The sequence below is a fragment of the Dicentrarchus labrax genome, unplaced genomic scaffold, assembly GCF_905237075.1.
Source record: "Dicentrarchus labrax unplaced genomic scaffold, dlabrax2021, whole genome shotgun sequence".
Lineage (NCBI taxonomy): Eukaryota > Metazoa > Chordata > Actinopteri > Moronidae > Dicentrarchus > Dicentrarchus labrax.
The window spans coordinates 17,806,688-17,830,487 of NW_026136709.1; the positions used below are offsets into that span (position 1 = coordinate 17,806,688).

Consider the following 23,800-nt stretch of genomic DNA (forward strand, 5'->3'; position numbering starts at 1 on the left):
TTTTTCCATTGTACACCGTGCAATGCAGGAGCAACAGTATGGCAGGCTGTGTGTCAAAATGACCACAAACCACAAAACTAACTGTGAGGGAAGCGGAGAAGGGTGATAGAAACGGAGGGCAATGTGCCATCAGACAGCATGAGTGAGGGCAGCGTGGCTCAAATGTGTTGGCTCCTCCGACGCTCTTCTGTTGTGATGATGACTGTCAGTGAAGTCGGCTGAAAGACTTTCGAATCAGACGGTGGATCAGCCTCGTCTGCTGTCCTCTGTGGCTCTGGAGAAAGCTTTCATAAGTCTAAAAATTACTCAAATTATATCACCTGGGTATTTCAATTTGAACTTGGAATGTTCTTGGAAGTGCAGTTCTAAATCCCTGGAGCGCCTTTTTAAGACTTTAATTCTAATGCTGTGGGATTACAAATAACAGCAAACTGATCCCCTCTTTAATTTTTGCTAAAGCTGGCAGTGATCATCCCAATGAATGAATGAGTAATGAGGTAAGCAGACCTGAGATGTGCTGGGGGATCAACATCTGCTGTGTTGCCCAACGTTTGGCACGGACAAACACTTGTAGAGCTGTCGGGCACCCCACCGTTTGGCCATCTGCCCCCCTTGGCACACGCTTCCAAATGTTTACAAGCAAAAAAAACACATAGCTAGCAGCCTCAGAGACTTGCTGTGTGAAGGTATGCAGATGTTGACACATGCTTTGCCTCAGGGTGGTGATACGCAACTTGGCAATGGTCTCAGTTACAGGCAATAAAGTCACATGTGTTCTGGAAATGAGATGTGTTCATACAGCTTGTGAGTGTACAAGTGATTAATTTGTTGCCTTATGTGTGTTGGTCAATAGGTGTTCCTGTCTTTTTGTACGTAAGTTTTAACCCATTTCAGTTTCACAACGAGACCCTCAGTTAGGCCGCGTGTGAGCTAAATTCCCGCTCACGGTTTGCTTGTTGCAACTTGTCCAACAATTGGATGCACAGTTGCAACACAAAATTCCAGCTTTAGTTTTAAAGATTATGGTGTGGAGTGCAGTTAAGGTTAGAAGATGAGTGCATTCATATGTGAATCCAGTCTGGTGGCAGCACAACAGTTTCAATTTCAGGGGTAAAAATAGAGAAAGGCTGGGAAGCGCATATTATGTAAATGTTTTAATGTTTTATCTGGAGGGGAAAAAAAGAAGCCTCTCGATTCTCTCTGGCAGTTGCGACAAAACACTGAAACGGAAAAGGATGTTTTTGTTCTCAGTTTGTACATTTCATTGGTTGTACTTAAACATTATCCTTTGTACAAAACCATATTATGCTTGGTGCGGTGAGAAACGTGCCATTTGGCTGCTTTTCTTACAGTTATTTATCGCTGTTTATTTTGAGTTGTATCAGCCTTGAGACATTTACAAAGACTTCCTCGGCGAACAATTTTGGAGCAGAGCCGCTTTTAGTTCAGTGAATTTAATGAGGTCTAATTTGGGTGGGTCTGTTGAAAGATAGCCATCAACCACTGCCTTTCATTATAGCTGCTATTTAGATTAGCTGAGGAGGGAATGAACTCACATGACAATAGGTTTTAGAGGAACCAGGAGTCTTATAAAGTGTAAAGAAAAAAAATCATGTCTTACATTTTCTCTTTCTCCTTCTGTTACAGCTGCACCACAGTTCTTCCCTACCTTCCATCCTCCCGTGCCAATCGACGACAGACATACCCAGGGACGTTACATCTACGAGCCTTCCCCCGTGCCCCCTCTTCACGTGTAAGTCTCTCAAACTGGTCACACACTCGCACACTCAACAAAATACTGCTGATCATACCTGAGAGCACATTTGATTTCGGCTGCATCGCGCACGCATCAATGGCGAGCTCCCCGCTCCTAATGGCGATACGAATCAAGCTCCTAAACTTCCTTCCGCCTGTGGGCGTGGAGCATCCTCCTCATGGGTGCTGGGCGCCTCTCTTTGCCTTTCAGGATCAAAGGCCACAGCCCTGTATGTGCGCAACATGATCCGCATGTCAGAGACACGCAAATGAACATGTGTCAGAGACATGGAAATGAGAGTAGGGCGAGGGGAGCCTGGGAGCGTGCGATTCTCATAAGAGCAGTGATCAAGCCTTGTCAAGAGAAGGAAGCAATTCCTCTGCTGACATCTACCCATCTCTGACAGACACAGATGGGCTCCTGACACAAGAACCGTATACAACTAACCGTCCCGCTTCATCCAATCACGTGCATGTACAGGCTATCAAATATGAAGTAAGGTAAAAACATGGTGTCATGCCTCGTAAGAGAGTGGTAAGTATTTATAAGCTGAGGAACTCTTATTACAGTAGTCTCGTATTTCCCTGGAGTGCTTCTGACGGTGTTGGCCAGGTCAGCTGAGAACTTCAAAGCATTCCCTCAGCTCACTCACTTACATACACTCATGCACTCATTTTTTTCCTCCTCCCCCCTATTTCACTCTTTCTGTCTCTTTTACTCTCTCCATCATTTGTATTCTTTGCGTCCAAACAGTGTGTACCATAAGGAGATGCTTCATCGTCCTTGCGGTGCTTGTTTCCTACCCGCAGACACGAAGGAAGCGATCACAGCGCGACGAGGACAAATTGGATGGGGCAGCTACTTGGGCCGCATTATGTTTGATATTCTTCATCATTATCAACTCCCCCCTTCTCCTCCTCAGGAGTCATATCTCTCCCTTGCTGATGTGCCACTAAGCGTAATGAATTTTTTATGTCCCCCCCTCCGCCTCCCCACCTCCGGCCCACCCTACCTCTCTGCCCCTCATCTCCTGCTCAGGGGCTGCAGCAGAGGAAAAAAAAAGGGGGAGAGAGGCGAGGAAATAAAAAAGGGAGGTGATTGATGCCCCGTGTCACTGCAAACAAAATGGCAAATATAATTTAGCATTTAGCTTATGCGGAGATAATGGGGCGAACACGCGCCGGCAACATAGGCTCGAACAAACAGCCTGGCTTGTTATCCGTCAGGAGTGCTTTGGTACGATCTGGAGCACAGGTTAGGGAGGGGGAGGAAAGAAATGAGGAGGGAGTGGGGGGACAACACGGAGCCGGGGAATTGAATTAAGGGAGAGTTACGCTGGTGTCTTCAGTCACTCTGTCCGGACAGGAGTTATCTGCGCGCTTGGTTTACTGTCACTAGAGACACGGCCGTGCTCTGCCATGCTACTTATGGCCTATTTATCCAAGCCATTAAGCATAGAGCTGTTTAATATGACACGCTATGCTGAGGGAAACTATTTGTCATTATTATAAGACAGCTGTTTAGTGGCCAGCCTTATTTAAATCAAGTCTGTGAACTCACTGTCATATGCGTTGTCTGTGAACTTACGTGGGTTTCATGCAGAAATGATCTCAGCTACTTTTGAGTCTTTGCACAGGGAAGCAACAATATTGCCTGCTTGATTAAAAAAGCAGCACCGAATTCCTCAGTGAGAAGAAGCACTCATCAGTTGTGGTATTACAGCTGGGTCCAACCACCTGATGGCAAATTAAAGTTAATTACACTTCCAGGTTTGGCTTTGTGCAAGTTTTAGCCATGGCCAAACTTTACAACCGCAGAGCTACAGCCAAAAAGTAAACCTCTCCGAGGATTTAAAAGGGATGCATTCGGCCCCGTAATGTTGCTTGTAGCCAGCCCGAGCAAATAGAGGCAGTCAACGTACAGCTGTCGCTTCAGGGAAATGGAAGGAGGCGGCTTATGGAGAAATATTGAATTGTTTTAAGACAAGTTCTCCTCGGTGAGCAGAATTAATCGTTATTAGCCCTCTCAAAGATATGCCTAAGTACACAGGGACTATTATTGCAGTACTTCCCCATGCAGCCTCTCATTACGGCCTGTAATTACAGTTGGGTTGGCCCTGCGGCAGTTCCATCAATCCAGCCAGCTTCCCCCGCCACGCACACAAGCCAGTCACCACTGGGCATCCATGGCCGGAGAAAAACACCGCAAAACGCCCAGCAGCTTGTTTCCTCTCTGCCACAATGACACATCCACCATCCATACGTGGCAAATGAACAGAATCATATCCTATTACTGTGAAGGGCCTAATTGAAACATGTTTATTTATGGCCCCCGTTTTCAGACGAGGAGCGGGTGTTAGCTGCGCCGCTAACGGGCTCCAGCGATATGAGGCGGTAGAATTAAATTAAAAGCTCATAAAATGAAATATGCTCTGTATTAGCTGTTTGACACTTAATTTGCCTTCAAATGAGCAGAGGAAATCACAAATTAACTGTCTTTGTTTTTTTCCCTCTTTACCTCACCTCCCCTATTAGGCAAGGGAGAGCGCAATTACAGACAGAGGCTAATCGTTTAGTTTATGAATTCTTGTGGGGAAGGTACCAATGTGCCATTCAATATTAAAGCCTCAGGGTCAGGAGGAGGGGTGGGGCTCCCTTCTTGTGGGTGCATGCTTTAGAGAGGAACTCGTATATTCACATGAAAGAATGGAAAGAGTTTCAACAGCCCCAGTTTGAAATGAAACCAATGCCAACTAGGAGTAAGCCTCTTCAGAGTTTCCATAACCTCCCAGCTTAAGCCAAGCCTTAATGTCCTGTACTGATCCAGGACCAGCATAAGTCTTTCCTGTCCCGAAACTAGTGCTTTTTCCTCTGAGTATCTCTGGTCTGGAAACAGCTGACCTCCAGCCTCGCCAAAAAGAGAGAGAAGCCTTCCTGGTCCAGAGAAGATGCTTCCTGCTTAAATAAACACATTGATCGGTGAAGAGCAGGCTCTCCATGGGAGCTCTGGTCCCCTCTGCCACCACCATTGTGTCGGGACTGGCTTAATGGGAGTTAGGGGGGAGGCCGGGGCCAAGAGAAGAGACCGCTCCTTTCATTCCAGCTTTATTGCCTGACCACGGTACACAGCAAAACAAAACAGCCCTCTCATGCGGCTCAGCGCCTGCTCTCGGTCACCCGGAGACCGCTAAGAACAAACAGAGGTATTCGTCACAAGTCAATTATCAGCATCAGAGTTTACTCTGGAGTCCCGGGCCCTCGTGCTGTGAATGGGGCCACTAAAACAACAAAACATTCTTATGGGATAAGCAATTGACTCACAACCTTTTGCAGAGCTACCCTATGTGGATTTAGGACAGAATTAGTCAATATGAGGAGTCCATTTAGAGTTAATAAAGTTGTACAGCCAAAACAGAATGCCCTGAAGTTTGACTTTTTTTTGGTTATTTTGATTTTAGATTTGTGGTTAATATATTAGTATTCTAACTCTGTTTATATATATAATAATAAATGGTTCAAAATATAGATTTTTTGTTGAAGCCCCCAAATGTTTCAAATGACTCAAAACCATAAAATGAATATTTAAATGATCTGAAGAAGTAAAGTAAGACATAAATACATAATCCAGTAACTTTCTATACACCAAAACACAAATCAGTTTATAAACTCTCAATTTTTTTATGTCCTGAAATGACTGCAGAGAGAATTATACTAAAGACTGCAGTTTTTTTCCATAACCACATTAAAGATGTTTTAAGGGATTTAGAAAAATCCCTTAAATCACAAGCTCAAAGATGCCACCAAAAAGTTAGATTTTAAAGAAAAGACAACTGCAGAGTTTGGCTCATGAATAAAGTCATGGGCTGTATTTTCTGTCAGTGTGGAGGTAGAGTGCAGGTGGGGGCTGCGAGGGTGCGTTTCCGTGTTCCCAGCCTGTGTGGTTATTTCATTCAGGAGTGTGTTTGTTCAGCTGCGGGCCTGCCTGACTGTGGAAGGTATTCTGGAGGTACCAGGGGAGAGCTGCGACACATCTCTGTCATCGCAGCACAACCTCAGCTCTGAAATGACGAACCAGAAGCAGTGAATTGACTGAAAGGGCTGTGTGTGCTGTTGCTTCAGAAGCGTCTGATTGCAGTGTGGTATATAAAAAAAAAACAAAAACGAGTGAATCACCTTGTTAACCTCCAAATTCCAATTTTATTTTCTGTAGGCACATGAGATTCTCCCCAATTTCACACTGTTTCGTGCACCAATTCTCACACGCTTCCTCCTCGCTGTCCTCTGCCTTTGGCGGAGGGAGGTTGTTTTTTTTTAAAAGATGTGTGCCGTGTTGTTTTGTTATTTACATAAACTGTTGTCAGAGCGCCCAATCTGGGCATGGAGGAGCGGCGTGTTGCTTAGCATAAAGACCACGGTCTTATCTCAACACCTCCTTCCAGATGGGACGAGGCAGAGCTATGCAATACACACACACACAAGCACAAGCACAAGCACAGAAACACACACATAATGCAAAACAATAGAAAGACAAAAGGGTCTAGTGTAGCTTTTATAGAAGCTAGAGGAAGAAGGTTTTGTAAGTGTGCAGCTTCATCTATTCATGGTGTGATCTGACTTTGCTGTGTCAAGGCCTTATTTAGTAGATGATATTTCCGTTTCAGGCCATACTTCAACACAATTTTTCTACATATGACCCAGTAGCTGGAATTTGTAACTACATATTTTTCATAACAAACAACATTATATCAGATTCTCTGCAGTAAAAAAAGAATAAAAATCACAGCTTGCTGGACGATATTGTAAGAATATTCACATTTGAATATTGTCTAGACTTAAACAGAATGTGAAGTGGAGCCATAAATTACATTAGGAATTAATGATTATTTCATAATCTCATCTGATAATTTCTGTCCAGATATGGCTGCTGTCACCGAAAAGCAGGGGAGAGAGGCGAAGGGCACTTTTTCATCCTCCTCTCTAACTGTCCAAAACCCATTCTGTGTGACTTCATAGGTCACCCCTTCTCTGGTGCAGTCACTGGTTTCCCTCCATCTCCCCCCCCTTTAATACTTTCTCTATGGAGTAAGTCAGGGGGACAGGCGGTCACGCAGTAGCTGGCTTCATGATTAATGGTGTTTATTCTTGACAGAAGGCTCCTTTATTTATCTGCATTGCAGTTTCACTGATACTATCAGTCACCTGAATGAAAAATATTCAGTCATACCAATTTTGCAGTATAATTGAGTAGAGTCACTTCCTTTCAGTTTTTTCCCCCCTTCGCCTCTCCTCTCCCACTCTATCTGGCAGCCTTATCATCGCCACAGTAATTTTCGCGCTGCGTTGTTTGATATGGAGAGGCTGGCTTTAGCCGTATTTGACATAAAGCCTCTTCAATTTTCACTGGAGAAAAAAAAGGGAAGAAAGAAAGTTGTGCACCACTCTGTGAAAATGTGCTAAGAGGGTAAAGTATCTCTCCCCTTTTTTTCTGAGGCAATTTCAGGATTTAGAGAGAAAGGAGATAAATGCCTAAGCAGAAATGTGGGCAGATTGAAGTTACAGTATATCTATTTTTTTGTAATACACCAGTTTCAGAACCCTAAATGGGCAGTGTAGCCTTTTTTCTATTCAGCCTGTGCACAGGACCATGATATTTTGAAGGCACCTGTGTATTCTGAGAATGATGGATCCAGCAGGTTGGGGGGAAAAAAGAGGGGAAAAAAAAGAGTTTGGCACAGCAGATATTTGACAAGGCCTGTAAAGGTTTTAGGGTAGAGTCATTACCCATGGAGATCTGTTAAGACATGTTCCAAAACTCTACTAACCAGGCTAGGATTACCTACACTGAGGCTGCTCCCGCTGCTGTGTGTGTGTTTGTCCATAGTTATTAAATATCACATGCATTTTTAATGTTTTTTTTGGCTAAACGGTCTATGACTGATTTAGTATGTCTTAACGGTGAATAGTTTAGTCAACTAAAGAAAAGAATTCAAAGTATTTCTAATCTACAAATGATTCCTTACAAAACGCTTTTATTCACGCAAATCAAATCTGATTATTCGTTAAACAAATATTTCCTGTTCATTGTAATTTCTTCTGTGTTGGGCCTCGGTTGAATTTAATTTTAGCCTCCATTATAAATATCTCTTGAAAAAGGTACATTTTTCGATAAAAGAGGAATACATTAATCTCTAATACGCGGCCTGTGAATTTGCGCATGTAACACATTAGTGGATTTGATTTTCTATACACAAGTCATTTGCCCCCCTCTTCATGTTTGAGATCTCAATTTGTAGCTCTCCCATGGAGCACAATGGAAAACCAGGTCTGAGGGGAAGAGATAACAGGCAGGTGCCAACAGCTCTGCGCTAATATGTGTGTGTGTGTGTGTGTATGTGTGCTCATGCATTCATGCTCACACACACACCCACACACACACACACACACACACACACACACACACACACACACACACACACACACACACACACACACACATATGAAATACTACTGTTTTGACGTTGGTTTATTTATTTCACTGCCATTTTTAATTTTTGTTTTGCAATTCTTAACTTATTTTCCTCTTAGAAGAATGAAACAAACACAATTACATTTAAATCCATATTAATTTTCCTTTTTTACCCTCTTACAGTCCATACACATTTCTCATCTCAGACATTTAATAATGTATCATTTGCAATTTTCATCCTGAAAAATTGAAATAATTATAATATGCATTATAAATATGGCTGGAACTAATGATTATTTTCATTATCACTTAATCCGCCTATTATTTTCTTGATTTATTGTTTTGTCTATAAAATGTTATATAGCCAAAAACATCTGTTACAATTTCAGCCCAAGGTGACGTATTTATGTTTTAAAAATATATACATATATATTTATTACGACCAAAATAGTCACTTTACACTAGATATCTGACAAAGAAAATAATTAAATTCTCACACTGGAGAAGGTGGAACCAGACAATATTAGTATTTCAACAATTAACTGATTATAAAATTGTTGCTGATTAAATTTATGCCATTTGACTATTTAATTCATTTTTCAGCAGCGCTAAACAAATCTTAAGTAAGATTTAATTTGTATGATGTATTACATTCATAGAGCACATAAGTAAAAGCTCACAGTCTTTACTGGCTTTGGTGGTAACTTACTTGATGGGTGTGGCAGACTGTCACTTTTATGAGCCGTGCCGGTTCTTAATTGGTTTTGTAAAAAGACCCTCCTCTCATTGGCGTTGAGCTATTAGAGAACAGCAGTGACTGTCAAGATATTACCCAGAGCTGGCAGCACGCTGCCTCACATCGTCTCCACAACCTCAGGCAGCCGCTGTCCTGACGTCTGCTTCTCTTCACAAATAGTAGTTTTAAAAACGAGCCTCCCGCTAACAGAAGCTGTCATTTTTGCCTTTCTGCAATCGGAGGAAATGCTGATTTTACAAAGGAAATATTTTGCTCCTTACCTAATGCACAATAATCAATTTTAGCTGTAGACCCAGTCAGTTTTCAACTTTTCTTTTTCAGCCTGTGCCCTACAGACGTCATGCTGTAGCAGTGTAGAAATGTGGAATTTCCATTACTCTGATCTCCGGGCTGTGGGCTCCAGACCCTGCGATCCCACTCTGGGGGCCAGTTACAGCAAGTAACGAGACCAGGGGAACAGGGTCATAAATCCTCTCCAACTCTCCTCATTTTCCATCGTCCCTCTGTCCCTCCCTTCCTTTTCTCCCTCACTCTCCTTCGCTTCCATCTTTCCTAGTCAAGCCTTCAATATGTGATTTACGAAACCTAAATGCAACAAATGAAACATTACCACATGTTTAAAATGCCTTCACTCCAGTTTGTTCTGCTGAAGACCATTTGCAGTTTTAATGTAAGAGGAAATGAGTTCATTGCCTCCCTTACAGCTTCTGCACCTCTTCTCCTCCCTTTTTTCGATGTTTATCTTCCAAATCACAGAAAATTTCACTTCTCTTACACTCTCCCCACCAATGAAAATTAATTCATATCACATAAAGCGATTCTTTTCTCTCAGCCCTTCGTTATCTCCCTTATCAGATGTGGTGTCCATTACATCTGATAGTGTGATAGAGAATAGTTTCATCTAATAATGTCGTTTGGAGTTTGGAATGAGACAGAAAGAATCCCTTCGCTACTTCTGTCTCCCATGATACTTCACTTGTTTGGGGTTTCTTTTTGTGGGAGGGGGTCAGCAAGTTTTTTTGTTTTTTTCTCCCCTCACAAGTGTCCGGTGGGAGCTTCAGAAATATGCGCAGTCATTCACACAGCTGCAGGGTGATCGCACTTGTAAGAATACAGCAAGCTTTTTATTGCATCCATCATTTTTTGACATCTCCGTGTTAGTGATTTTACTACATTAGGAATGAAAGTTTATTTAAAGGGATCAAATAAGGCTGAGAAACTTGTTCCTAGAGCCAAAGTCAGAAAAAGTAAATCCTTCCCAAAGCAGGCTTATTAGGAATTCCCTCCCATTCATATCAGTTTTGTGTCACTTATGTAGCAGTTTTGTGAAACATCCTCCTTTGGGTATATCCAAAATTTGCACAGGTCTGTGTTTAAGCCTCCCAAAGCTTCAGCAAGCCTAAGCTTGGCACCACTACGCACTCAGCCCCTTCATGATTAAATATCAAGGAACTCCACTTGACATTTTATTAGTCCAACAAGATGGATGAAATGGCTAGAATAAAGTAGGCTGTGTCTGTTCACTTTCCCACCAGCACTTGCCTTTCTTCTGTCCAGATTTTCTTTCCTTCCCCACCCCTACAAGAAGTATGTATTAGGAAAACGTGATGGATTTCAGTCTGAAAAGGAGATTTTCAGTGCTGAGAAGGAAACATATATTTTTGTGTCTTGTACCTGATGCTCCTGTTTTCCCCCCTCTGTGTCTCAGCTCTCCCTCCGACCCTCCTCTTCCTCCCAACCCCCGTTTTTCTGTTCTACTTCAGATCTCTGTCTGAAGGATTAACCATCTCCAGCAGTGTGTCTCTGCTGTCTTGTAGCGCTGCGTATTGTTTGTGATTTGCTCAGGCCCATCCGTGCGGCTGCTCATTTCAGCAGCCCAGCGTGACGTGGTGAATTGAGGGGGATCCACGCCGCTCCTCGCAGCCCTGGGCCACACTCATTCTCCTCACCTGAGATGGGCTGTACACGCAAAGACGCACACGCTCATTACCTGACTTGTTGGGGTAGCAGAGGCGTTGGGGTGTGGAACCTGAACCCTGTTTAGCTGCAGGCGTCAGCTGAGTTTTTGTGTAAAAGGCATCAGGGCCGTCGAGACATTACTTGAGAGGAAAAGGAAAGATAGATGTGCTTCCTCCCTGTTTTCAGAAGTTTAACACTTCAACACCCAGGAGTCCCCTCCAGTCTTCTCTCTAGCCCGCGGCATGCCAGAGGAAGTCAAAACACTCACTGAGAGCAGCGCTAATTCCACCTGTGCTTGCTTTGGAAAAAAAAGCAGCCATCAAGTAATTTGCAGCGAGTGGAGATGAAGGAGGAATGCTCCATGCAAAACGATTGTTCTGTTTGTAAAAGGGCAAAATCAAGCATGGGAAAGGACCAAAAGGGAACAAGAAAACATTTTTTTTTTTTTTTTTTTGGTCTGTTTGTTCCCTGATTCCAGCCCTCTTTAAATTACAGGAAAAAAGCCAGGCTCATTTTGTGTAATTTCACTTTCATGTTTTCATTTTCTTGCTATATACCCTGTTGATTTGTTTTGGCAGACATTCTTATCTCTATGGCTGAAATTACATTTAATTGCAGTGTGGAAAAATGGTTTTCGAAACAGCCTGTGGACCCCCCCCCCCCCAAAAAAAAACTGCAAGGGCAAATATAAACTTCTCAAAACGACGATTGTGTTTGGTCATAATTTGGAACCAGTGCAAGTGGTGAAAAGATGTAAGTCTGTTGCATAACCCTTATTATTTCTCGGTTGAAGTGTAAGGAGTGCCTTGATTTAAAACGAGAAGTATTTTTCATGTGTGACGCACCTTCAGTAGGGTCATGACTCCTCTGGAGTTCACACAGCCAGCAGATATAGCCAGATCTTATGACACCTGGACCCGTTTGTTATGACTTGAGCTTGTCACACTCACTGGCTCCTGTAGATAAACATATGTTATCAGTCCAGTGGCGTGGAAGTGATACGTGCCTACAGGGATGTACTGTAGATGCTTCTGGCAGGACAAGTGTGCATGTATGCTGCTTATATGTAGACAATGCGAGTATGACTGAAACACACGGGGGGGGAGAGAGAGAAACTGAAGGAGAGTGTTGGGTATTCAACTGGACAGCGTGTGTGTGTGTGTGTGTGTGTGTGTGGTGTGTGTGTGTGTGTGTGTGTGTGTGTGTGTGTGTGTGTGTGTGTGAAGTGACTGCGCAGTGTATGGGAATGTCTGGCACGCCTCCAGAGGTATCCCACAGAGAGGGAATCCTGCTTGATGTGACCATGAATAGAAAGCCATCCCCACCCCCTGAACCCACCCAGGCCTTTGATGTCAGGGGGTCACACAGAGCCCTCGCAGCTCCGGGGTACATAGTTACCCTGAACGCCTGGCAACCTCACCATGTCATGCCTGGCCCACGGTCTGCTCTGCCCAGCCAGAAGAAAAACAAAAAAGCTGGAGGAAGGAGGAAGAAATTCAGATTACATGGGCAACTAGCTATAACTGATAATGCTCATAGAAGGTACACATTCCTGGCCTTCATTTATCACTAAAATGTACCAGCTGAGTTCTGAGAATAATAAAAAAAGTTGATTTCAGATATGAGGGCTGCAGCCAGAGAATGACAGATTAGATCTCTGCAACATCTGATCTGTTATAGTAACCTTGAGCAAGACTCTGACCCCCTGCTTACTTGTTTTGGTTTGGTCTGACAGGAAAGTATAATAACTGCATCCCCTGTTTGTTGCTGCGAGTTCAAAAAGCTATTTTGGGTTTTTTTCTGTCAGTGCTAGCATTTTTCTGATTTTCTTTCTAAATGTTTGCAAGACAATTTAAAAAAAGGAAAAAGTAGAATCTCCTTCTTTGACTTACTGACATTAAAGCAAAATAGTGCATTAATGAAACTGCATTTATAGTCTTGGGTTAAGGAGTTGCGATTTTTTTACCCCTTCAGCATCTATGTACTACTGGGTTAAATTAGCAAAATTCTGATTTCCCAAACATTCAACCTGCAATGGACTCTTGATATATTCATATATTTGGCTACTTGTTTTTTCCCAGTAGTCATCTCCACTGGAAACTCTTCACACAGTGAATGAAACGACAAACTGTAATTGTGGCGACTGCACAGAATAGTCCCATATTCAGTTATGAAACAAGATGGACCATTGCTTGAGAGACTGTTAACACATTTATGTGGGGAATATAATTAAAGCACGATAAGGCTGGATCATCTACAACATATCCATCTAGTGTTGCAGTAGTGCTATCAACAGTTGAAATCCATCACTGAAATATAAATCAAAATGGTGGGACTCCTGTTAACCCCTTGCGTCGACCATAAATCCAACTGGTTGAGTTCTGCTTTCATAAGCACAGGTGATAGGTCCTCCATCTGCTGATGAATCTGGGGGATATGCTTGAAAACTCTATTTGAATTATTTGACAGTGGAAACAGGAAAAATATATATGGAATCTACGGCCCTATCCAGAACCAGTATTAGATTTGTCCGTTTTGGGCTACTGTAGAAACATGGCGGTTCAACATGGCGGCCTCAGTGGAAGGTGACCTGCTGCTTCTGTAGATGAAAGTGTCTTATTCTAAGGTAACAAAAACATAATGATTCCTATTTTTAGGTGACTATACACTAAAGAAAACATACGTATGAATATTATATTGCATTTCTGCCAGTAGATCCTTCTACATGTACTACAAGGTAGTTGGCTTCTTAACATTGCTGGAAAGCTGACGTGTGTCAGTCATGTTCCTGAAAGATTTATGACATGACAATCATATGTCAGCATTTCTGAAAATCTTTATTTGCCATCTGCATCACACCATGTATCCATTGTTGTCTCAGTTTCAGGGGTTGAAATTGCCGGCTTTGGATGACAAAGATTTATTTTTTAAATGTATCCACCTTTTTTATTATTTTTATTATTTTTCTTGCCACAGCAGCCCCATCCAGAGGGCAGTTGTCTTACTGGAGGCAAGCTGGAGCTGAAAGTAACATTCAGTTTTAACTACTGCTGTTATTGTCATTAGCAATGTGGAAAATGAAGTAATTGGAATGTGCTTCAGTGGCCGAACTTAATGAAGACTTTCCCATAAAATCATTAGGAGTCCAGAATATATCTACCTTCCTCTGTTTGTGTCTGTCTCTTAGTCTCTGTCTGTCTGTCTTCTCTCTTTCCCCTTGTCTCAGCTCCCTTTCCTCTCTCCTTGGGTCTCAGCTGGCTCTGTTCCTGTGGCCCTTTGATCTCAGTGAAAGGGTTTGGAGCTTTAAAGTGCTTCTGTTTCCGCTGTCAGGAGCTGCTCTCTTCCTCCCCTCTGGTTTAGGCTTTCAGAGCGGTGGCAGCCTTATGCTGTGGCTGGGTGGGTCAGGGGGTTGGTGTGGAGGGGGGGGGGGTTTCTATGAGGTGGTGAGATTGAGGTGAGGTTGGAGGGGGAATTGCTGTGTGATGCTGTCAGCCGCGGTCAGGAGCGAACCTGACTGATCCCAGTACCCTCCAAAACCCCAGTTCCCACCTCACTCAGCCCCTTGTGGCCACAGGTGTAACATGTCAAGAAAGACGGGCGTACATGGGTTTAACCTGCACCCTCGTACTTCCTCTGCTTCCTGGATATTTATCACATATGAGGACACCATTTTAAAAGTGTTGTCCTTCCAGTACAAGATCATCACCTTGAAATATAGAGCAACATCACTGCAGTAGTTTAAGTTTGTCAACCAAGGACTTCATTTACCTACTTAATTAAGTAGGCACTTCAATAATTGCCATTCATTTTAGTGCAGTAGGGGCTTGTGTTAAAAAATGCAAAGTCAGCTGACAAAAAAGATGAAACTGGCTCAACTTTTGCTATGACTGTCACCCGACAAGGCACAACATTGGCCTATCAAATACATGCAAACGTACAATCCTGCTAGATTACAAAAACTTCTAATAATAGCCTGGGCGTTTATTTGCTTAAATCACTGAACTCCCCCTGCCTTTATTGGGGACAGGCCTCTATTTGGGACAGGCCTTTAATTCCTTTACTAAACTAAACTCTAACTGCTGCTTCTCTTGAATTTTGTTCAGCAAATTTTCCGTCTCTCTTGTTCACCATGTTACTGGTAAGTCAGAATGAATTAGCGTTATACTTGGGCGTTGATAGTTTTCGTAAAATATAGTGAACGATTGAATTGTGGAGAATCTATAACTGATCTAATGATGTGCAGCATGTACATGCTGACAGAAGTTTAAACACTTATATTTGTGCAGGAGATTGAAATGACTTAAAACTCACTCAAGCAGGCGACTTGGTGGGTTTTAAGAGATTTTATACATCAAGATAATTTCTATAAAATCCAGACCAGGCCTCTATTGGAGACCGTTTATTTGTCAAAACGTGTAGCCACACCAGGCTTTTAAAAGAGACCTGTGTCTATTAGGGATCCTGCTTTTATTGGAAGCTTTACGGTACTTTGTAACATGAATGCTGTATTGCTACTGTTCACTTCACAATCATCACAATGAAAGGTGAAATAACTGCTGCTGTCTTTCCAGAACAGTTGTTGTTGGTGTCTGAAAAACCATTGAATGGATTAATTTGTTTCTCAAACTGGACTTCATATTAAATCGTCTCACCAGTATCTGAAGCAACACACACCCTGACCAACGCAGCCATTTTTGTCTACATTCTGTGTTTTCGTTCTGAGCGGCCACTTTTTAAAATCTTAATTTGCTAGTCATGCAGGTCCACCTACCTCTTGGTGAGCCTCTGAATGGATGCCACATAGGGCGATATGGCTAATGTTAGCTGAAGCTAGGCTATCATTTTGGCTCTGTGCTCATAATTTTCACTATAGGCCAATGTAGAAAAAATTTAGACATTTCCAGTTTCTTTTGCTTCCTTTTGCAACTTATCACTTTACTGTAAAAGATAAAAATGGATGTATTTATATTGGTTTTTACTATTGTAGTACTGTTTATTGTATTGCTGTCTGGGTGATTCTTAATGGCGATTTCTCAAGTGTCAGTGTTAATGAAGTAAGGTTAGGGTTTAATCTAACCTCTGCTGGTTGTTATCGTGACTCTCAGCTCCTTTGTTTTTTCTCTTTCAAATCTCCTTTCTTGGACCACTTCAGCAGCCATGGATGAAAAAAGTATGGCCCATGAACATTCACAGTTGCTGGATTATTGGATTTGGACCTGCCAATTTCCTGTACCCTTCTGCGGAGCACACATCAAGAAATGTTCATTTTATTTCATGCGCAACCATTTCATGCTTGAGCTAAAAGTATTTTGCAAAGCATGGTTCCTGTTTTAGCAGACCGCTGTGTCAATACCACCAGTTCTAACTGCCGCACCACAATGATACCTTCTGTAGTAAGTGAAGTCATCAACCTTCACCGCAACTGTGTGTTTCTACTGCAGCTTTCACCCCAAAAAATTATTAGTGTTGATATAACCTTGTTCCAAACAAAGATTCAAGGCCTGTTTACATGAACACACACCCCTCCATGAAACCTCAAAATCTTTTGGGGGCATATTTACACTTGGCAAGTGTATATTCATCCGGTGAAATAAGACGACAGTTTAAAATCCACAGACCGCCCCGTGTAAACATGCGATGTCTTAAAGAGGCGCTGGCTGGTTTAAGCGAGGCCACGTGAAAGGAAATGGCTTCCATATGTCAGGAGCTCAGTCTTTCCTCGTGCCCTGTTTGCTGGATGTCTTCTTTGAGGGTTAACAGGAATTATAAACCTACGAAGGGAAGTAGAGGAGTGAAGGAAAAGTTTTTTTCTCTGTTAGGGCAGAGAAGCCTGCAAACCCTGCGGTACAGCTTTGATGTAAATCTTAAATCAGGTGTAACTAAGACGCTGCTTCTCTGGCACACAGCTACTCACACATCAGCACACACACAGAGCGAACATTCCTGCACACACATTGCACGTTGTCAGATTACTTCCTTTCGTCATGTTGATTAATGCATACTGGCAGATGCTAAGACGATCACGACCCTGCAGAGAGCAGCTGAACAACGGAGGATCGGACACTCTCTTGCTTTTTCTCTCACTAGTACAGAGACACACCACACTCCTCCAGACCATTCATCTCTCTCCTGTCCTCCTCAAATCCCCTCACACCTGGCTCTGCACCCCTTGAGACCTCTTTTTCTCTCCCCCCTTCTCCAGCTCCCCCTTTTCTCCTAACTCTTCTCTGTCCACCCTTCCCTCCCAATTCATAGTCCATATCTTCACACGCTCCCTCCTTCTCCTCCTCCCAACTACTGTTCATGCTCCAACTGTCTTCCCTCCCTCACACACCTATCTCTCTCTCTCTTCCCTTTCTTCTCTTCAAACTTTTCTTTTCCTTTTTCACCTTTCAACAGGCTGAATAATAACTCCCTGCGCCACTATCTTCCTACCAATCAACGTGTGTGCTCTTTTTTTTCTTTTGTATTCTGACCACTGCTTTTTTTTTTCCAGTACTCCCGGCCTTCCAGTAGGGCTCCGTTCTTATTCGCTAAGTTAATTGGAAAAACAAGGCAAGCAGAGGCATTTTGCCAGGGTCAGTGTAGGGAGATGCAGCCAACGCATGACAGGGTTAATCAGTGTCATGGCAGCCGGAGTGGGTGTCTGGCTCTCCTCAATCAGGCATGTGGAGGGCCAGACGAGGGAAAAAAGTCATGACATTTTTCTACTATTCCTTCTGGGGTCTCACTTCTATATCGAAAATGTCTAAAACATCATATGCAGCCATTTCTGGGACACAAAAATATTTATCCCATATACTTTATGGGCGATTAAATGGGACCTGGTACATATGGGAATTTCAGGATTTTAAATGATTAAAACATTTTCTGTTTTTATTTAAATTTTTCTCCTGTCATCAATGACAAAGCAGGTTTTCCCTCAGCTACATGCGCTCCTGGGTGCTCGAGTGTGTACGTGTGTGAGGCGCTTGGTCAGCCATGTGACATCAAAGTGAGCATCACTTTGCAGCTGTGTTGTGATCTGTGTAAATGAGGCATGTAATGGTGGCATGAGGGTGCATGACTTGCTTATCATAAACACACTTTTTCACACACCTGTTTGGATGTGCACAGTTGCCCTCACCTCGGCTTGCCAAGTGTGGAGGAAGTGAAACAATTTCTCATGAATCTCTCAACATGAGACGTGCAGAAACACACCAGTCAAATGGAGGCTGGAAAAAAATTCCATGACCATTGTGCAACATCTGATATGATCCCTTACAATCCTGTCACCTTTGCACACTTTAACAATGAGCCTTTTCCTTAGATTCCTCTCTGGACTTCCCCTCCTGAGAGTGTTTTTTCACACACACCTGCCTCAGCATCACTGAGACATGTTGTCACACACTCGAACACGGTGAAAGCCTTTAAAATCGTCCCACAAGCCCCTCCGGGCTCATTACAGAAACGATCCTGAAGACAAGTTTATATGTGTGAATGGCTGTGTACACATATGTCTGTGTGTTTCTGTATCTGTCCTCGAGTGTGTGTGTGTTGTTTCCACTCCTCAGTGCTCATTATTTGCCCTGGCCTGAGCTCTTTCATTAAGGGGGCTGTGAAGTGGAGGGATGGAGGGGCCGGTAGGGGATCAGGGGAAGGGGCGGAGGTCGTAATTGGGCTGTTCCGCTCCCCTGGCCTTGCTCAAGGTCACTCTGAGACAAACTCTGGGCCAGGTCTCTCACTCTTTCTTCCCCTCTCTCCCGTCTTTTCCCACCCTTTTCCATATCTCCTCCTCACCTCCCTCTTAAACCCCCACTTTTTCTCTCCCTCCCTCCTTCGCTCATCCTCTCCTTCTCCTGGGGACTTTTGTCACAGTAGACTGGTCCATTGGGGAGCCACAGAGAAGTGGAGGGGCTAATTCAGTATAATCTCTTAGCCTGTTAATGTCTGGCTGATATGTGGATTTCTCCACATCCTCAGGGGAAGGCCTTTGTGGTGAAGGCCATCATTATGAAGTTTCCTAGCCCTCCTAGCCAATTATAAGAAGGGAGACAAATTAGTTCATCTCAAAACTTAGCTCCTAAGAAGTTTTCTCGATTGTTCTCAACTTTATTTCACATCTCAGGCCAAAAGAGTTTTTTGTAAAGGTTTTTTTGATAAAAAAGGAATAGCCTGATAGTGCTCATATTTTCTATTTAAAGAAAAGGATTGCGCATCTCGCTGATGATTTTGTACAACATTGTAACAGTCATGTGCAATTCCGTACACGGTTTCAGCTCAAAGCCAAGTTTGAAGCCATCTGAATAAAGTGGTGTAGTATTGCTTGTCTGGCGCTGGCCAGCGGTGAGCTCGGTCTAACGTTTCCCTCTGATTAAGACACAGTGGTGAAAGCTGCCTTTGATCTGAGGAAATGTCTGCGTAGGGAGCAGTTGGAATGCAGCGCTCTCCTCTCTGCCTTGCAGATGGAGAGAGAGAGATAGTGTCACAGTCCATTTGTCTGGCCTTGCCACTGTCAGTCCACCCAAGGTAGTAAAATCTAGATGGCCAGAGATGTCCCCGTTGAAACTGGATTGTTTCGTTTCCACTTAATGTTGGTGACGTAAGAGCTCAGTCGAATCAAAAGATTTCTTATTCTTCCACATGTGGTGACTTAAATAGTCTGATTGCAGACAGAGATTCGTGTTGTGATTCAACTTTTTTAGATATTTTATGATTTTATGCTTTTTGAAGCAAATTCACTGGAAACTGCAGATTAGTTTTCAAGTCAAGTCAGTTTTATTTATACAGCTCAATATCACAAATAACTAATTTGCCTCAAGGGGCTTTACAATCTGTACAATATACAAAACCTTCTATTCTTAGACTCTCAGTTCAGATAAGGAAAACTCCCCCAAAAAAACCCTTTAACTGGGAAATGCCCCATTAAAGGTCCAGTGTCTAGGATTTAGTGGCATCTATCGGTGTACTGGCCCCCCGCAAAAAAGCAGTCCTGTAAGCATCACTGTTTACAGAAATCACATGCATGCATGCTGTAAGTTTTATTTTGAGTTTGAGCAGCACATTTAAAATACGTATTAATGTTCTTTCTATATGTTCTTCTCTGTTGGTGTCTACAGGCCTCCTTCACTAGCGGGCAGTCCAGCTTTCGCCGACATCCCCCTCATCCGGATCTCGCCCCAGCGGAACCCCTCTGTGGGGGCGGAGTCGCCCTTTCACCCTCCGCACCCCTACATCAACCCATACATGGACTACATCCGCTCACTGCACAGCAGCCCCTCCATCTCTGTTCTGTCAGCCACCCGGGGCCTCAGCCCTGCAGATGGTGAATAAAGTGAAACATACACCGACGCACAAAGCATGATGCATATATACACTCACAGCACAGATGCACACTCAACACGCACATGCACATCTGCACGCAACCCCAGCAGAGCAGACACGGCCGACAAAAACCTCAGCAGACCCTTAAAAATGATATTTGAAAATGATTAGTGAGGTTCGATTGCTATTAGCAGGAATCTCGATTCTCTCTATCAGTTTAATTCCTGTTTGAGATCAGAAGAGGTCAGGTGAGAGGCAACCAGATCCATCTCTATTAAGACCCAGGGGTTGGTGGGATGTTATCTGAGTGAGGGAGCGGGTGGATGGGAGTATTATGAGTGCGCCGTGATCCATGTGGGTGGGGGCGCAGGTTGGAGGGAGGCTAATCCTTTTGATCTGTGAGTCATGTCAGAGACCTCTGGAGGATGCATCAGTGAGCGGCAGGGTCACGTACAGTTACAACGTGCGCACAGAGGGAGGGTCGGATTCAAGTTCAGGGTTGGGGGGTCGGTTGTTATGGTGTCCTACTGGGAGCATTTGTTTCCTGAGATCTCATGATGGATTTGGACTGAGAAATCAATTAAAGTGGACACCAGAACCAGTTGAAAAAAATGATACAAAATGTCAATATTGAAAAGAAAAACGCTCACTTTATAATAAATATATTTGTTTTGTGTTGTGAGATGAAAGGATTGGTGGCATTTATATTATCTGAATATAATATAAATGTATTATAAGATCAAGCAAAACAAATCTGTGCCAGCCAGAACAGCTGCAAATAATAAATAATACGCTTATCAAAGAGCTTATTTGCCAAATATCTACATTCATCATAAAGGTCTTGAAAAGGCCTCATGACCTATTACGGCCCTCATGTCGTCAGCCATCAACATTTTGGCACTTCAGCAGCAGGGACCCACTTTAGCTCCCCACCTTGTGTTGAAGTATATTTCTGAAAGGGGCAGATAGCAAGGGGCATTTCCTCTACACCAGCACACTCAACTTCATGTCATCCAGGTCTGTTAAAAGCTGTGTCTAAGTGAAGACCAAGAGTCTCTGCTCTTAGGCTCACTCAGCCCCTCTCCTTGCTCTCCTGTACTCTAACGCCGCGCTTTGCGAGCAGGAAGTATATACTCAGGCTCAAACTCTCTACCCTCCAATTTTCCATTACCACAACATAATGTGTTCCAGTCTCAGCTTGCTTTAAATCAAAATAGTTTCTCCAACCTACCACATGATCCCCTTTCAGTTTATAATGCTGTGAATGGTGAATGAGGCACCTAATTACTCCTTTAATCAATCCAGTGATTAATTAACCCATCAGCTTTTGTGTTGTTAGTATATCACCATGCTTGCAGGGAGCCTCCTTCCTCGGTATGCATTTTTTTCCTACCAAAAAGTGCATTTGAATAATGATGAATTAATTAACAGAATCTAATGGAGATTTAAAGTGGGTGGGATTTAGTGCCACCCTCTCGCTGCCACACATTTGCTTTCACATCTTTTTTTTGTTTGGTTTTTTTTTGCTCCTCCTTCACAATATTACTCTTTTCTACACAAGATCGGGTTCAGAGGTAGGCTTGCCCCTGATCCTATTGTAATGCTGAAGGAGCACCCGGTGGCTCACCAAGTCCTGAGGCAAGTCTCTGCCTTTTCCACGTTGGGTGCCACACTCAGAGCCTACCCCCACTCCCCCTTTTTGCCCTCAGGATTGCATTCGGATGCCAGCATTTCTGATTTAGAAATTCCGCAAAGCCCTTTTTCTGTGTGTGGATACTGAATGGGCCATATTATAGCTGAATGCAAAAGCAAAGCTAAGGCGGAACAGTGGAGACAATTAAGAAACCCCCCCCTCCCCTCCACTGAAGACATAATACCCAGATCGAATTAATTTAGTATTTTTTCTTTCATTCATTCAACCAATCATGGATGCATATTGCAGGCATAGAGGCCAGCCTTAAGAGGAAATCTCCTCATACAGTGTTTCTTTATTTATTTTCTCTTTATTTCCTCAATTGGGGGGGAAAAAGAGCGGCAGCACTCTGTGGGTCTGAACCGATTCTATATTTGCATCCAAAACCACAGTGTTAGTCTTTTCCCTCTCTCTTTCTTAGAATATTTGCATAAGGAAGCCCACCACCAGATGTTTATTTTTAGGCTACGGTTCAAGGACTTACAACACTATAACTAAGGGAATGACTTGGAAAAGAGAGGCATTTTGAGAAAGAGAGAGAAAGTGAAGTGGAGGCAGAATCGTTCGCTGTATCTTTATGCATGCCGATATATCTGGGCAGATTTAGGCCTTTTGTTTTTCTGTGCAGTTTAAGGGAGCACAGTCAAGGAGCAGGTTGCATATCTGCAGACTGCAGCCCTGATGTGTAAAACACACAAGCACCATCTCTGGCAAAAGATGTGTCAGCCCACATACTCTTACCACACACAAACACACACACTTGTGCGCTCTTTCCAAAATGATCAAGGAACGGTAAGGAGAAGAGAAAAGGCTGTTTAAGAATTGTATTGTAAGACGATCAGTTATGCAGTACTCGGCGTGAATGCATCAATCAAACACTAATGCACACTCACTGTAATCTCTGAGCAAGCATCCGGTAATCCCCAGTGAGGCTCTCTACTTCAGGTGATGCTCCCTGTGCAGCTGTTTTGCTTAACTTGATGGTGTTGCTAATGTGCTCATTACTGTTCTGCTGAGCTGATTATCATCTAATGTAAATGAACGCAGGTTTATAATGCATTGCAGGTGCTCTCCCTGTCTTGTTTTTCTCACTACCTAATTCTTTTTCTTATTCTGTTCTCTATTCGCTCTTCTTCAAATAATCCCTTTCTACCCACCTTTTTTTTTTAAATAAAATACTTTCATGCATTTTCTTTGTCTCCTGTCTGCTTCACTTGTTGGTTTGCTTGTTTCGTCTTTGCTGACCCGATCGTTCTTCTGCTCCAGCCCCTCACACAGGTCTGACCACAGCTGAGTATTACCACCAGATGGCTCTGCTGGCGGGCCACCGTAGCCCTTATGCGACCGACCTGCTCCCCTCTGTGGCGGCTACAGCTGGAGCCACCAGCGCCAGCGCCTTGCACATGGAGTACCTGCAGGCAATGGACAGTAAGTCAGCCCTGATGGAACTGACTCACACATGACTCACAGTTTATGACACGCACATGAACAAACTTCGAAGCGTCTCAGGTGTGCTGATCCAGGATCCCTAGCTAGGTTTAAATATCCGAAACTGATCCAGGGTCAGCAGTTCTTGTGTGTGAGATTCACAGACCATGGGAGTTTTCTGAACTTACAGTAACTTTGATGATGCGAAGTATAGGTTTAGAAATCAGTTCTTCACAACACTGGCCAAGTTGGATAATAGAGGCCACCTCTGCATATCGTGGGTGTGACTGTGAATTGGATTTCCAAATTGTCAGCTTTGTCTTCAGCTTTATGACATTGCATTTTTCAGATAATTAAATTGTTTTTTCAAGGTCACCAAATTTTCCGTTAAGCGTTAATACGCAGATCAAAAATCTAGGTTACATATAACCGGTGTTTC

The 23,800-nt window shown here is 43.2% G+C and overlaps 1 protein-coding gene across 1 annotated transcript in view; it reads left to right on the plus strand.

Moving 5' to 3' along the window:
* Window positions 1-23,800, plus strand: part of gli3 (GLI family zinc finger 3) — a 91,910-nt gene that overhangs the window by 47,101 nt on the left and 21,009 nt on the right. The window contains exons 4-6 of the mRNA XM_051410510.1: window positions 1,648-1,753; window positions 20,036-20,241; window positions 23,200-23,361. Of these exons, the coding sequence (XP_051266470.1) occupies window positions 1,648-1,753; window positions 20,036-20,241; window positions 23,200-23,361 (474 nt within the window). The remainder of the gene's footprint in view (window positions 1-1,647; window positions 1,754-20,035; window positions 20,242-23,199; window positions 23,362-23,800) is intronic.